This window comes from Halichoerus grypus, chromosome 5 (assembly GCF_964656455.1).
Source record: "Halichoerus grypus chromosome 5, mHalGry1.hap1.1, whole genome shotgun sequence".
In the NCBI taxonomy this organism is placed as follows: Eukaryota; Metazoa; Chordata; class Mammalia; order Carnivora; family Phocidae; genus Halichoerus; species Halichoerus grypus.
The window spans coordinates 35,091,315-35,106,092 of record NC_135716.1 but is presented as its reverse complement, the minus strand read 5'-3'; the positions used below and the strand labels follow the sequence as shown (position 1 = coordinate 35,106,092).

The 14,778-nt window shown below is 49.2% G+C and overlaps 2 protein-coding genes across 11 annotated transcripts in view; one reads left to right on the top strand and one right to left on the bottom strand.

Moving 5' to 3' along the window:
- GRHL2 (grainyhead like transcription factor 2) overlaps positions 1-7,475 on the top strand; it is a 156,656-nt gene extending 149,181 nt beyond the window's left edge. For all 3 annotated transcript variants that reach the window (XM_078072165.1, XM_036080154.2, XM_036080153.2), the window contains 2 exons: positions 2,605-2,669; positions 4,553-7,475. In XM_078072165.1, the coding sequence (XP_077928291.1) occupies positions 2,605-2,669; positions 4,553-4,667 (180 nt within the window). In that variant the 3' untranslated portion in view covers positions 4,668-7,475. The remainder of the gene's footprint in view (positions 1-2,604; positions 2,670-4,552) is intronic.
- Positions 7,476-12,065: 4,590 nt separating this feature from the next.
- The window catches only part of NCALD (neurocalcin delta), a 373,056-nt gene continuing 370,343 nt past the window's right edge, over positions 12,066-14,778 (bottom strand). For all 8 annotated transcript variants that reach the window (XM_078072170.1, XM_078072167.1, XM_078072169.1 and 5 more), the window contains one exon: positions 12,066-14,681. In XM_078072170.1, coding sequence (XP_077928296.1) covers positions 14,584-14,681 — 98 coding nt within the window. In that variant the 3' untranslated portion in view covers positions 12,066-14,583. The remainder of the gene's footprint in view (positions 14,682-14,778) is intronic.

The following is a 14,778-nucleotide window of genomic DNA, read 5'->3' as shown; positions in this document are numbered from 1 at the left end:
TAGTGCTCTCACGCTAGCAAACAATGCGATTTCCCCCTTCATCATCTCCTTTTTACTTGGAAAATCTTTAGCACTTACTTCGCATCCCCACTCCGTCTATGTAAACACACACACAGCTAGATATAAACTGTATGTCTTTAGTTATATATATATATATAAATCAATATAATAGAAAGAGATATATGTAGGGAGAGGGTAAATGTAGAGTTTCTATTCATTTAAAAATTTATTTATGGCACAACGCTGGTTGCCTGTTGTCTTCCCCCTTTGCCGGCTGAAGTCTCCCTTCTGATGCATTTTCTATGTAATGTTCTTCTGTGGGATATTTGGGTGAAATTCTCTCTGAACCCTTGCATTTCCTTGATACCATTTTTTTCAGCCTGGGGCATAGCAATCCTGGTGTACAGGATTCTTGGGGTTAAGTCCTTTTTTTCAGTTGCCTGAAGGGGTTACCCCACTATCCTTTGGTTTCTGGGGTTGCAGATGAGAAGACTGGAAGCCATTTTTATTCTTCTGGGGTGTGTAACTTGTTCTGGGAGGTTCCAGAATCTTTTTATTACCCTTTGGAGATCTGGCTCTTTTCAGAATGGCCAGATGCATGAGTATTTCCACATTGATCTCTCCTGGAATTCAGGACACCCCTCTTGTCCAAAAACATGGGTCTTTCTTCCATTATTTGTTTAATTATTTCCTCTTCTGCATGTGTTCCTTTTTCTCTATCTGGGAGTCTGGAGAGTCACACCTCATAGGGCCTGTGTTTGTTCTTCAAATCTCTCTTTTCTGTTTTCCCAATCTTTCGTTCCATTCATGAGTTCCTCTGTGCTGTCTCTGCTCTGCACTTTGAAATTGGTTTTCTAATGGATCTTTCCGAAAACTATTGGTTTGCTGTATTGACCACCAATCCTTCAATTCATTTACTGAACTTTAAAATGTTTTTAGTTCAATCAGCATATCTTTAGATCGAATTTTGCACGTGTGTGCCATCTTCATAAGTGGTCTTTTATGTTCTGTTCAAAGGAATGCCTTCAACGCAAGTGCTGTCAATTTCCTTTGCTGCTCCCAGGCCACGTTATTTCACATACTGCGCTCATTGCCCTCAGCTGTGGCGGGGCGGCGGCCGGGGGGGGGGGGGCGGGTGTCTATGTGTGGTCCCGTCGGTGATGGAGCAGTGCCGTGGGGCAGGCGGGCCACTGCTTCCCCAGGCTCCTGTTGCCCTCTCACCCTGGCCCACCTGTTCTACTCCTCTGGGCTTATTCTCAGGGTAGGGAGTCCTTCCTGTGCAGGAGGAGGAATAAGGGACGGGAATCTACGGTTCTCGTGGGATCAGCCCCTCCGGGGATCCAGAGCTGCCCTGCATGTGCTCTAGGGCTCTTCAGCCTCTTTTTGGAGCCCCTGCTCCACTGCCCAGTCGTCCCTGTCTCAGACCCCACCTGCCCCAGCCGGTTGTGAGCCCCACCAGCCTCTGGGCTCAGAAGAGGCGGGCGGATTGGATTCGGGATGGAGAAAGCATGAAAGGCATTTAGGGTAGCCTTTCTAGAATTCATCTCCAAACTATGATGACTTTATATTTATAAAAGTGAATCACAATCATTGTAAGAGGGGGAGAAAACAGCACAGAATGGTACAAAGTAGAAAGTGAAAGGATCTCCTAGTTTCTTTCCATTCTTCCAGGGTAGCCACTGTTAATAGCTTGCCAGGTCCCCCACATAGTCTCTATTTCCTTACATACTTATTTCTTAAAAAGTACAAATGGGGTCACACTGTATGTACCGTTGGGCGGTTTGTTAACTTTTTTTCCCCTCAGTGTGTTAAGGACTTTTTTTTTTCCCATATAGACTTGCCACATTTTTTAAATGACTGTATGGCTTTCAACTGTGAAAATGACAAAACATGCTTAACGAATGGTTGTTATACACAGTTTTCTCTATTATGAACAGTGATGCCCCGTCTTCAGCTTTCAATGGTGGATTTTACTCTATTGGTATTTGTAATTCTCTGTTGTTTTATCAACCTTTTGGCCTTTTTTCTTCAGGTTTCATATCTTTGTGGGAATGATCTTCCTTCCTTGAAGATGATACCAGTACAAAGAACTTAAACTTTTATGGTTTCAGCCTTCACATGTAAATCTTTGATCTGAAATTTATTTTGATGTAAGAAGTGGTTGGGGTGCCTGGTTAGCTGTCGGTAGAGCGTGCGACTCTTGATCTTGGGGTCGTGAGTTTGAGCCCTACATTGGGCGTAGAGCTCACTAAAAAAGAAAAAAAAAGGGAAGTGGAGAAGGGCTTCAGCTTAACTTATTGAATGTTTTTTCAATATGGCTACTTATTTAATCCAACATCTCAGTTAGAGTCCATCTTTTACTGCTGATCTGAGATGACACCTTCATCATAGATTAAATTGCCACATGGCTGAATCTTTTGTTGAATGATTTAAGGTTTGTCCGAGGGAGAGTCTCGCACCTGGGGCATATTGGGAGCCTGACTCCTGAGTGAAGGATACTGACACCCAGGAGAATTTCCAAGAGAGTGAAACTGGAGCTTCCCTCCTGCCTCTGCTTGGCTTCCCCTTCCATGCTCACCTGCCTTTCTGTTACTGGTGTTACAGATATCTGAGAAGTATGGGCTGCCTGTGGAGAAGATCACAAAGCTTTACAAGAAAAGCAAAAAAGGGTAAGAAAGAAACTTTAACTGACTTCGAAATCAGATCAGTCTACATGGTGCCTTTAACAAAAAAGATGGTGCCTACCTTTTGTTAGTTCTGTTGTCCACCTTTTATAGAAATTGTGTGTCATCCTTACAAAGGATTGCTGAGCCGCTTACAAATTGAAGGCATTTTGAAGATCTTAGTAAGAGAGGGAGGGAAGGAGACAGTGCATTGTCATGATGCTGGCTGAGACGTCCCATTCCAAGGACAGGATGAGCCGGTGGAATAGAAGGGTCCAGAAGTGGTGAGGACACTGGGGAGAGAGGGGCAAAGTCACCCCTCTGCAGAGAGCTGGGTTTATAAAGAATTACATGCTGCTCTTGGGATTGGTTTCAGGATGACACAGTAAGAACAGGAAGCGTTCAGGGTGAAGAGAATTTTTCTGGGGGAATTATTAACCAAATGATCTAAATGATCATTGGACCTGCTTGTTCTCAGTGTTAAGAACAATACCTCATTTATTGGGTGTGCAGTAGGTTCTGGGCCCCCTGCAGGTGCTTCGTGGGCCCTGTGCTGTTCCCCCTCACACTGCCGGTTCTAAGAGTAGAGGCTGTAGGAGCCGGATTTCGTTCCAGGAGAGTTTCCACTGACTCAGCTTCTGGAGCTACTTTCCTAGAAAATGGAGAAAATGGGTTTTTAAACTCTTCTCTGAGCCTCTTGTCATAAAGGAAATTGATTTATCTGAGATGCCCAGGCTTTCTGAGTGGTAGATTGGGAGTCAAATGGGAAACCTTTCCCTCTGGGGCCCTTGTTGGCAGGCTCACTTAAATGCATATTACAGTTTTCTCCACGGCCCATGCAATAGGCTGAGTGTATTCCTTTGATGGTGAGATTTGGGTGGTGTCTCAAGGTCTGACTGCTGAGCTGAAATCCTCGGTGCAGACATGCATGCTGATGGTGATAACGTTTCACTTCCATCGAGCACCGTGTTGGGCCCTATACTAAATATATTACTCCTTACAACAACTCTAGGGCAGGGTTGTTTTTCTTATTTTTGCAGAAGAATAAACTGAGGCTCTAAAAGGCTAAAAAACTTGCCAGACGACACATAGCTGTCAAATGGTCAGTTCTTCGATGGCAAGCTGAGATCTGTCTGATTTCCAAATCAGGAACAGAGCCTGGAAGTTGTTGATTCTCTTAAAACTAAATCCACTTGGATAGTTGACCAAGGAGTAGGTCACATATGGTGAAGTGCGAGCTTCAGAGTGAGGCAAAGCAGTTTCCAGTCCAGCTCAGCCATGCATCAGCTGGATGAACCTGGGGACCTGATTTTACTTCCCTGCACTCAGTTTTCTCATTTGCAAAGTGGCGATGGTCACATCTACCTTCAAGGCTGCTGGGAAGATTAAAGACAAGGTCTCGGAAGCACCAAAACAAATTATATGCTTGGGAAAGGGTAGCCACACTTCTTGATTTTCCTTTTTCTCCATCTATGGAGTACTTTTTTAAAGTGCATTTTCAGGAGGCTCTATGGTTTAATGAAAACAGGGACCTGCTTAGGCCCTGGCTCTATCAAGAGCTACCTCTGGGATTTCAGGCTCACCTCTCTGGGCCCCAGTTTACCAATCTATAAAGCAAGGGGGAATGATCTCTGAAGACCCGTTTAATAAGGAGTCACGAGGTTAGTTCTGACAAATCGAGACTTTGTTTTCCTCAAACTAGTTTCTGGGGAAAGAAAATATGATGAGGGTCTTCTTTTCCTGCCTTACCTCCTCTCTCCTCCATCCTTCCCAGCCTCCCTTGCCAAAGAATGGCTAAGGGAACCCCCACCCAGCCTGGAGTCTGCCCTTGCGCCCCGCTCCTTGTTGATGGCATCTTTGTTTCTTCCCCCCACCCCACTCCCTGGCAGCATCTTGGTGAACATGGACGACAACATCATTGAGCACTACTCGAATGAGGACACCTTCATTCTCAACATGGAGAGCATGGTGGAAGGCTTCAAGATCACACTCATGGAAATCTGAGCCCTGCTCTCGGCCTCCCCTCGGCAGGGGCCCTGGGTGCCTTCCTTCCCAGTAGAGACGGAGACCCCGGCCTGGAACCCAGGCACCCACCTCCCCCACCTCACAACCACTGTTACAGACCGTGCTGGGAGCCGGGTGCGACAGGGAGCCCGTTCCTTACCAGTGTGTTCGGCCCATCCACTGACTCCTACTGGAGCCGAAGCCTGAGCCCCTCAGGAAGGTGTGCTGGGCCGGTCAGACACTTATTTATTGTCCACCTGGTTCTGGAGCCCGGGGTCCAGGCCCGCTAGGACGCTGCAGGACACTGCTGGCCCCAGATGAGACCGTCCAGAGCCCTCCCCTTCCAAGGGAGACACAGCCAATCCGCTCGCCCCGAAGAGCCCGAGCACGTCGGGGTCCTTCTGCTTCACCTCCGCCTCTCCGGAGTGGCTGGACCGAACGGGCTCTGCCGCTGCGCTAGTCCGCGGGGGCCGGAGGTGGACGCCGCTTCCTGGTCAGAGAGCTGCAGGTCGCCCCGGGGAAGGCCATCTTGCTAAGCACCTCCCGGGGTTTCAGCGAGCGGCCCCCGGGCCTTGTGCAGGAAGACGTTCCGCTCCGCTGTAATTAGTAACCCAGCAGGTATGCCTGGCTGTCCTGTACATAGTGTTTATAATATGGCAATAATATATTTTACCTGTGGTACGTGGGCATGTTTACTGCCGCTGGCCTTGGGGAGACACGGAGCCGGGACTCCGCCTCTGTGCTGTGCAGGGAAGTGGCCTCCGGGGCGCCGGGAAGGACGCTCGGGGGGGCGCGCCCGCCCTGTGGGCCGCGGCGCTTGTCTGGCGCTGATGCCCGGCCTGGCCGTGCGAGCCGCCTGGGCCGTGGCGGAGGTCGGAGTGCCGCGGGGAGCTTGGCGGAGAGCCTGCGGGGCGCTGTGCTGGGGCCCGCTGCAGAACTCCTTGGTGATCGTGAGGGCCTGGCCCCTGCGGAGTGCCTCACGGTTTACGAGTGCATCCTTCATCTCAAGTGGCTCCCCTCGAAGCCCACCGCAGCCCTGCGAGCCGGGCCGGCAGCTTAGCTCCGGATCCACAGGCCGGCGCTGCTTCCCGCGGCTGCCTCTGCTCCGGGCTGCCGGGTGGGGGGCCGAGGGCTGGGGGAGCGCCCCCAGAGCGCTCTGGCTCTTCTGCAGGCAGCCTCCCGAGGAGGACTGGGAGGGAGAAGGTCCCGTCCTCCCGCACATGCCTTGGGAGACCAAGAGGAGAAAAAACGCTTCCCTAAACCATCACGGAATGATGAGGCGTCCTGGGCTGCTGTCCTCTTTGAAGGGACAGGTAGGTGGTCTTGGGCTTTGCATTCACCCTCGTGGGCTGAAGCACCAGGCTTTTGGTAGCCAGACGTGTCCTCCACCCAAGGTCCTGCACTGGGACAGGTTCTATGTATGGGCCTCGATTTGTTTGCGAAGCACTTTGATGTCTTACCTGGGGGGCTCTCTCTCCAAGGCCTCCCTGCCTCCCCCCCCCCGTCTGGCCCTGAGGCCCAGAGCAGGACGGAAGGGCTGTTTTCAGCCCAGCTGTCTCTCCTTGAGGCTGCAGAGGATTTGAATGGGACGGAGAGCAGGGGCTGCACCTAGGGAGATGTCGGGGTGGTGGTGAGGGGGCACCTTTCTGTGTGTCTTCTGGACACCTTACCCCTTCCCGTGGTGCCAAAGGTTTGCATCCTGGATTCAGTTCTGCTCCAGCCTGTTCCCTCCTCCCCCACTCTGACTGCCATGCCCTGGACCAGCAGCTTGGGGACCCTCCTGGCTACTGACACGGCTGTGTTCTATGATGGACACATTCAGTGTTGGAAATAGGTGATGTACCATGCACTTCCCGTGCTCCTTGCCTCAGGGGTGGGCTCAAACATGATTGGCAGACGAAATGGCAAATACTATTGGGCTGGGGCATAGACTCCAGAGCTGGGAAAAGGTAAAATTTTGGGCAGTCTGACACAGGTTACGCTACCCTTCTTTCTCTAGGCTCTGTGGGAAAATGTTTGCCTGTCCTGCCCTAGTCCAAGAGTGACTCAGAGATGCTTTGCATTTGTTTCCGGCCCTTGAGCAACCACTGGGGTGACCCTTACCCACCAGAACCAAGACTGAGGCCAGTGCCACTGAAGGGTGGTGCAGAGCATCACCTGCCATCTGATCTGCCCCCCCCACCTGTCCCCTCAGCATTCTCAGAGTGCCCGTGGCTTAGCGTGGATGTGTCCTCCACTGTGAACATCAGCAGAGCTTCAATGAGCACAATGTTCTGAGCAGAAACACTCTAGAAAGATAGGGAAAACTGCCTCCTCTTTTGTCCCTCAAATTAATCACACTCAAATAAATATGCTTTTAAAAAAAATCCATGTAAGATGAGGGAGATGTAAAACAAGTATTTTTCATATATATACACCCAAGTTGCTTAGACTTAACAGGTGTTTGGAAATTGGGACCAACAGAAAAATGCAGTCAGATGTCATCTTGGACTTGGATCCTAAAAGACTAAGCCCAGAAACTTAGGAAGTGTGAAATGAATCAAACATTTATTTTCCTTCTTATTTAAAATTAGGAAAGTGCAACAGAAACAGAGGGTTTGTGCCAAATTCTGTGAACGGCCCTTTCTTAAAAACAAGCAAGGGAGATTGATAGATGGACAATTTGCTCTCGTGTTTTTTTTAAAAAAAGGCAAATGTAACTTAATAGTTTTGTAAATGGGAGAGGGGGAATCTATAAACTATAAATACAGTTATTTTATTTTTTGTACATTTTTAAGAAGAAAAAAATAAATATAACGTCAGAGTAAATGACAGTGTCTGGTGCTTTCTGTGAGGTGGGTATTGGAGCTTTTCGCCTTGCCGGAAGGAAGCTTCAGTGTGGCCTTGGGAAGATTCTAGGCTCCCCCTGGGCACCTTCGGGTCCTAGGCTTCAACACAGCAGGCGTGTCCTCTTCCTGTGGACTGGTTGCGTTCCACCCAAGGTTACACGAGAAGAGACCTACAGAAATCAAGAGGCCTTTGGTGTGATGGTGATGGGCCACCAGGGTGGTTATTCTTGGCCAACTCAGGGCAGGGAGTAGGTTCTGTCCACATGCTTTTACCTTCCTCACTCCCAATTCACTCACCCCCACTTGAGTTATCACAAGAACATTCTGGCTCTTTAGTTCATCTGTACCAGCCTCTACAGACACTGAAACCACATGGCTAAAACTCCAATCATATCATGACAGGCTCTTGCCCCACTGCCTCCCCACTGAGCCACCCTGCTCTTCAGCCACCATCCACCAGAGAGCCTCTCCGCTCCAACAAGCAGCATCTCACACTGTCTGTCCATGTCCACAGCTTTCGAATCTTGGCTAAAAATTTGCCTCGAGAAAGTCTTCTCTGACAACTTCAACCCCGATGGTACCCCCAGTGGCACCCCCAGCAGCTTCTATGCCTGGACCAGGGCAGGGAAGAGGAGGCTGGGGGAGGAGCTGATAGAGGAGGATTCTGGAGGGATCATGGGATTAGCGATGGGCCACAAGGCCTTTTTGCCATGATCCATGTTCCACAGCCTTCATGGGAAGTCGAGTGGACCTACAGGCCTGAGTAGGTCCTGCAGAGGATGCAGCTGGTCTCCACATCTGCCCTGAGGTAGTCCCTCCCTTGGCCCGTGGCAGCCAAGGCACTTCTGTTCAGTGAACTCTGCTGGCCATGTGTGCCACCCTACCCCCCACCTCCCAGTGCGGGACTCAGGTCAGGTAGATGAGGATGACCAGTTGTCAGAGCCACAGGGTCCAGCCCTGGCTCTTGCCTTCCATTCTCTGTGCTAATTCAGTTCACTTACTGTGGTCCAGGCATTGTGCCCCAGGCTGGGGACAAAGAGGCAGTGATGTAAGTGCAAAGTGAAGGTGGCCTGGCATCATTAGCACAATAATAAGGGCTCACCCTGGGAGAGCCAGGGCTCTGTCATCACCCCAGTTCTAAGGCACACAACCCCTCCTACCCTTAACCCTTCTAGTACGACATGAGAAATCACCAATGTGAATCTCACTTTGGGAAGGCCACCTACTCAAGTGTCTGAGCCCATATATCTGAGGGTCAATGGGAATGGGGGAGGGGATGGTCACTGTGTCAGTTCAGGTTCTCTAAGAAGCAGAAGCCAAGATAGGATTAGACATTCAAGAGATTTATTGGGGGAATTCATGTGAATGATAAAGGGGAAATGAGCAGGGGGAGACAGGGAGAGCATGTGGACTAACCCCTCTGAAAGGAAGGAAGGAAGGAAGGAAGCTTGGGCAGGAGGAGCCTCACACTGCCTCAGCCAGGCCCCGCAGAGAGTCCTGGAGCGAAGGTCACCCGCAGAAGAATCCCATGTGGGGCAAGAATGGCTCCATTCTAATACCCCCACCACGTGCAGTCACTGACTGGGAGCAGCCCGAGAGCGTGGTCTCGGAGTAAATGCTGAGGTGGCCCCAAAGATTGCAGCTGGGGCTTTTCAATCAGCTAGCTGTGCTTCCAGCAGCAGGGTCTCAAAAGGGAAGATCTGAAGAGCCCCTTTTAGTGACCACAGCCAACCTCTTCTAAAAGGTCTCCAATAGAAATTCACTGGGGCTCTACTCTTAAAAGTGAACATTCCCTGAATGGGTTTTCTGGTCTACCACCTTACGCTGTTACACCTTTTGTCCTCAGGGTCCTTCATCCCTATACTTTTCTGAGCTCTGCTAAAGGGGTGCATGGGTTAATTTTGGAGACTGGAATTCTAGGAAACACAGTGGGGGAGGGGGGGCTCTGATCAGCCAGAAGCAGCAAAAGAGAAGGGGATATTGAAAGGGCACTAAAGGCAAACGTTACCAGCTTGTTTCCTGTGTAGCAAATACCTCTCATGCACCACTCAGGAAAGAACTTGATTTCTGCTCTGCTGTAGACAGAGATGTAGATTACTTGGTGATTGTATTCAAGATGCTAGACAAAACTTACCAGCTGAGCTGTGAGCTTGGTCTCCTACTTCTTTGCTAATAACTCCTACCCACCCCCCAACATACACACACCTCCAAGACTATAGCACTTGGTATTGTGCTGGGTCACCATTGAACACTCTGCGAGCACAGTAAAGTGGTTAAATACTGGTATTGGAAAGATACATTTTCTGAGTCTGTCCATCTGTCTGTCTACATGTGTATGATGTACTGGTAGCAGCTGTGAGTATCTAGTAAGGGTCGGCAGGCTGAGCTGCCCAGAATTTTGAAGTATTTTGACCATCCCTTCTGGAGAACTCTTAAAATGCCATCTATTTCCTGGAATAGTGCTGAGAAAAGAAGTCATGAAATAAGCCTCTCTAAGCCCTTACCCCCTCTGAGGTGCCCTAGGGGCTTAGCTCCACGCTGTGGAATGTTCTCCGAATGACCATTGTTTGTAAGCCCAGGGATGTCTGGGACCATGCATGGCACATTCGCATCCAGTGCAGCAAATATCCAGGACCTATCTAAGTCATGGTCAGCGTTCACGCATAGAGAACCCTGTTTGAAATGAATATACCATCGGTTATACCCTTGGCCTGAACATCTTTTCACTATGCAACAGCCTTTCTATTTAGGTGGATTTAGCTGATATTCTACTGCCTCGGAAAATACAAGTCTCACTGTTCTTGTTTCTTCAGCCACCTCAAAAAACAAAATTTTTCTTTTTTTTTTTAAAGATTTTATTTATTTGACAGAGAGAGATAGCGAGAGCAGGAACACAAGCAGGGGGAGCGGGAGAGGGAGAAGCAGGCTTCCCACGGAGCAGGGAGCCCGATGCGGGGCTCAATCCCAGGACCCCGGGATCATGACCTGAGCCGAAGGCAGATGCTTAACGACTGAGCCACCCAGGTGCCCCCAAAAACAAAATTTCAACAGAGTGCTGGGCATACCCAAGCCAAGAGAGGCATGTGTGAAGTATCTCCATTTCTTCCAAAGACAGTTCTCATGATCTCTCTACCTCGACTTAGGGGGACAATCAGATTCCTCTGATTCCACCAGTGTGCCCCCTCCATGCCTGCACTAGGCTGTGAGGGGATCCAGGTGGGTTGGGTATTAAGACAATGCCCCAAAAATAGGAGCCTCAGTGTTGGAAATTTGCTAGAAATTGCCAGGTTGGCCTCCAACAGGTGCGGGAGTGCAGGCTCCTGATCAGGTGGGCAGCTGCCGGCCACCTCACCAGCGGTGCCATGAACGACAGGGTGGTGTTCATGTTCAGTGCTTGTGAGTAGCCATTGCTGGTCCATAGGGACAAACTGTGACGTAAAGACAGAACCCCCGCAGGCCAACTCACTTCCTACGGGAGGTCTGGTTGGCCCACAAGTCACCAACTAGAGCTGACCCTCAGTCCCTTTTTCCTAGATTAATGGAATTCTGTGCTGGAGGTAGGGCCAATAACAACAACAAAAAAACAACAACAAAAAAATAAGCCTCATCTGAGTTTGCTTTGAGGGTGTGGAGTCTGCATCATGTCATGTTTTCTATTGACTCTTCTCCAGACGGAGAGGGTGAGACAGGGGAAGAGGATGTTCATTTGTCACTGAAGAGGAAGTCGCCTTCCATTGCACCTAAAGTTTGGATTAGAGTTTGCAGCTCCAGTTGTGAGGAAGGAGGCGAGGGCAGAAGAAAGTGAAGGCCGAGAAGTACATGAGTGGAGAGAAGCAAGAAAGCCCATGCGCAGACCAAGGATGCTTTCGGACAGGGCTTTGGGCTCAGCACCTGCCACCACCGCTCCCCCCCCCGCCCCAGCTCCTGTGTCTTTAGGGCAGAAGCCACACCTGGTGAGGGGGGGGCGCGGTATAGGCACCTGGACCCTCAGGCAGATTCAGCTGGGGCAGCAGTTTAGGCCAAGGACCCTCATGTCCCAAACAATCACATGAAACAATCAATGTGCTTGAATGCCAAGCTCGAGCGACATGAAGTCATGATATGGGGGCCACTCCATATGATGGGATCTGTAAATATATGCACTTGATCCTTGAACAGCATGGGTTTGAACTACACGGGTGCACTTACATGCAGATTTTTTTCAATAAATACAGGACAGTACTGTATCTGTATTTTCTCTTCCTTGTGACTTTCTTAATAACATTTTCCTGTCTCTGGCTTACTTTATTGTAAGAATACAGTGTATAATACATATAACATACAAAATAGACATTAATCGACTGTTTATGTTATCAGTAAGGCTTCTGGTCAACAGTAGACTATTGGGAGTTAAATTCTGTGGATTTTTGACTGCACGGGGTGTCTGCCCCCCAAACCCTCTCATTGTTCAAGGGTCAATTGTATATTATTAAATCCATTTGTGGAAAGGGTCCCCTGGGACATATAGAAGGGATGGAACAGCACCCTCAGCACCCCTTCCCCACCCTAAGCAAGAGTATGACTCTGTATCCTCCTTCAAGTCATAAGCCACTTTATTCCAGTCCCTTGAACATCACAGACTGGCTTGATTTCAGACAGAACAGACTCCATTTCCAGAGGTCCCGCATCACAGCAATGACAATGAACAGCCCATCAAAGGAATGACCTAAACCTTTAGTCATTCAGCCTTCTGAGTGCTGCAGAGTCCCTTGGCCAAATTTAAGTGCATTGGATTAGACATACAAAGCCCTTCCTGGGAAGGAGTAGAAGGAAAAAAACAACCATCAAGAAAATACAGACAGGGTCAATGGCAGGCCAGGACAAGACTATTTGCATACATCCCAGGCATGTCGGCATTCATTAGCCAGGCGTCTGGCTCTGTTTTCTCTCCTAAACATCTGGAGCCCCTCTTCCTTGCTCCTCACTGCAGCTCTCAGTTCTAGGGAACTGGGTGAGTCTGGCTCAACAAGATGTCCTGACCGAGGGTAGAGCTTAGGCGGGCTTGCCCAAACATTAACTGACTCCCCTTCTAAGGGGAACTGAAAGGGGGAATTAGGTCATCAGTCCAGAGCAGTGGGATGCACCTCCTGAACATCACTCACTGTGCCCTCCGCCTCTTAGTTTAATTCCCTAGTTTTCAAACCCAGATCTTACCACTTGGCCCATGGAGGAATTTGGCAAGTCTCAGGATAGACCCACTGTGAGGAATGGACACTCAGAGGAAGATGAAGATGATTTTACCATGTCTAGGTCTCCTAATTTCATCCTGCAAAGTTAGTTCATTTTGGTCAACCATACAAATTCAGATTTTTGCTACCAGTTAAAAGGGACTCAAGTAATACAGAAGAATCTGGAGTTAGAATGGGCTCAGCATCATCTTCCTCATAGTTATGTTTGTCTTTCTGTGGGTCATGGTCTACAGAAAGTAGCTTGGCTGCAGATAAACCCACTCGGGACCTCTCTGCCTCCTCCCGGAGCAGATCCTCCCCATCTATGTCCTTGAGTGTTTGGACTTCCCCAGGCCTACTACTTGTGAAAATATGACTGACTTACTTGTGATCAGCAATTTTTACTCTTAACTTTCAATTCCAATTAGTGTGTGTGAGGTCACCAGACCAAAGAGTGACTCAAATTTGCACTGTCACTTTTGAAAACAGAAATTGGCATTCAAAGAACATGGTGATGGAAAATACTTTTGGATTCCCCACAGTGGGCCTTGGAAAGCACAGACGCCCTTGGCCAAGGCTTCTTCACAATGAGTCAGCTCACTGCCCAATCTCGGACTCTTTGAAGGGCCACCAGGGGCATGAAAAGGTCAACATTGCAGATACAGCTCCCTAACCATAATGTGGATTAAACCAAAGGGACGTCTCAAGAATTTGTGTGTGTGTGTGTGTGTGTTTCGGGTCGACAGAATATTAATCTACTCAGAAAAACACCGTACCTCCAATCTAATACCATCGAGCCGCTGGTGCTCCAATGGACATGTCCCACTTAAACCTGTCCTACTTCTGTTCTGCAGGAACTACCACTCTGGAAATGCATTCAAAATTAAGGTTGCGCCCTAGTCATGGTGACTTTGTACTTCTCTGGAATATATAAAATATACCTGTTGATTGGTGCATTTGTGCAAAGACAGATATGACTTTAAAACAAGACACAGACATTCATTATAGTTGGCTTACTTCACATTAAGCTACTAAAAACAGTCTTCTGTAATAAGATTGTATTAGTGCTCACTAAACATGCATTTCATTTAAACAAGGCAAAACACTTAATTTGGTCTGCAATACCCAATATTTTATATACAGCACTCTTTTTTTTTTAATCACAATAGGCAACAAGATGGGTCTGGTTTTGTTATATAAGTTACCATTTGTGTTTAATTTCCAAAGAAACTCAGCTTAGCTCAACTAGTGTAAACGTGTGAAGAAACAGCTGAGCCATCTTTTCCTCTTCTCTATGAATTTACCTTGAAATGTTCACAGCTTAGACACTACAGCCCGCTGGGGAAGAGGGGGGAGTGGAGGCCTCCGGGCGCTTTCACAGCCTGGCCCCACAGGGTCCCTTGTCCTTGGGAAGCCGGCACCAGGCGCCATCACCCCGGGGGCTGCCCGTGTGGCTCCAGACCCAGCTGGGGAGTTTTGTTTTTCAAACAGGCCCCTGGAAGCTGGCCACAGAATCCCGGGACTGGCTTGCTTTCCCTTCTCTTGCCTCCCCGAGTCTTCGGTTTGAGAACAGAGACATTGGAATCAGAAGAAAAACAACAGTAAGAACGATGGAAACTCAAGGAACAAGGAACACCACAAAGTCTGCATGACAGCGCGTCCATGCTCTCCACAAGCGCGTTGGGGCTCTGGGCATCCCCCCGACAAAGGAAGCCGAAGGCGTCACGGAGGAAGGTGCGTCTGACCGCACGGGGGGGGGGGGGACAGCGTCACCATCAATATTGATCGGCAAAAAAAAAAAAAAAAAAAAAAAAAAAATTTGTTAAAACGAAAAGGTGGAAAGGGGACGCAAGCAGCTCTACGATCCGTGGGGGGCGGGGCTCAGAACTGGCCCGCGCTGCTGGGGTCACACTGCAGGAGGCGCACTATGGACGGGTCGCTCTTGGCCCCTCGGATGAACTCCTCCAGGGACAGTTTTCCTAGAAAGCAAGAGGACAGGTGAGCGGGGGCTGGTGGCAGCTGCGGGGACGTGCCCTCGTCCCCCCGCACCCCCCACCCCGTCCCCCCACCTCGCCC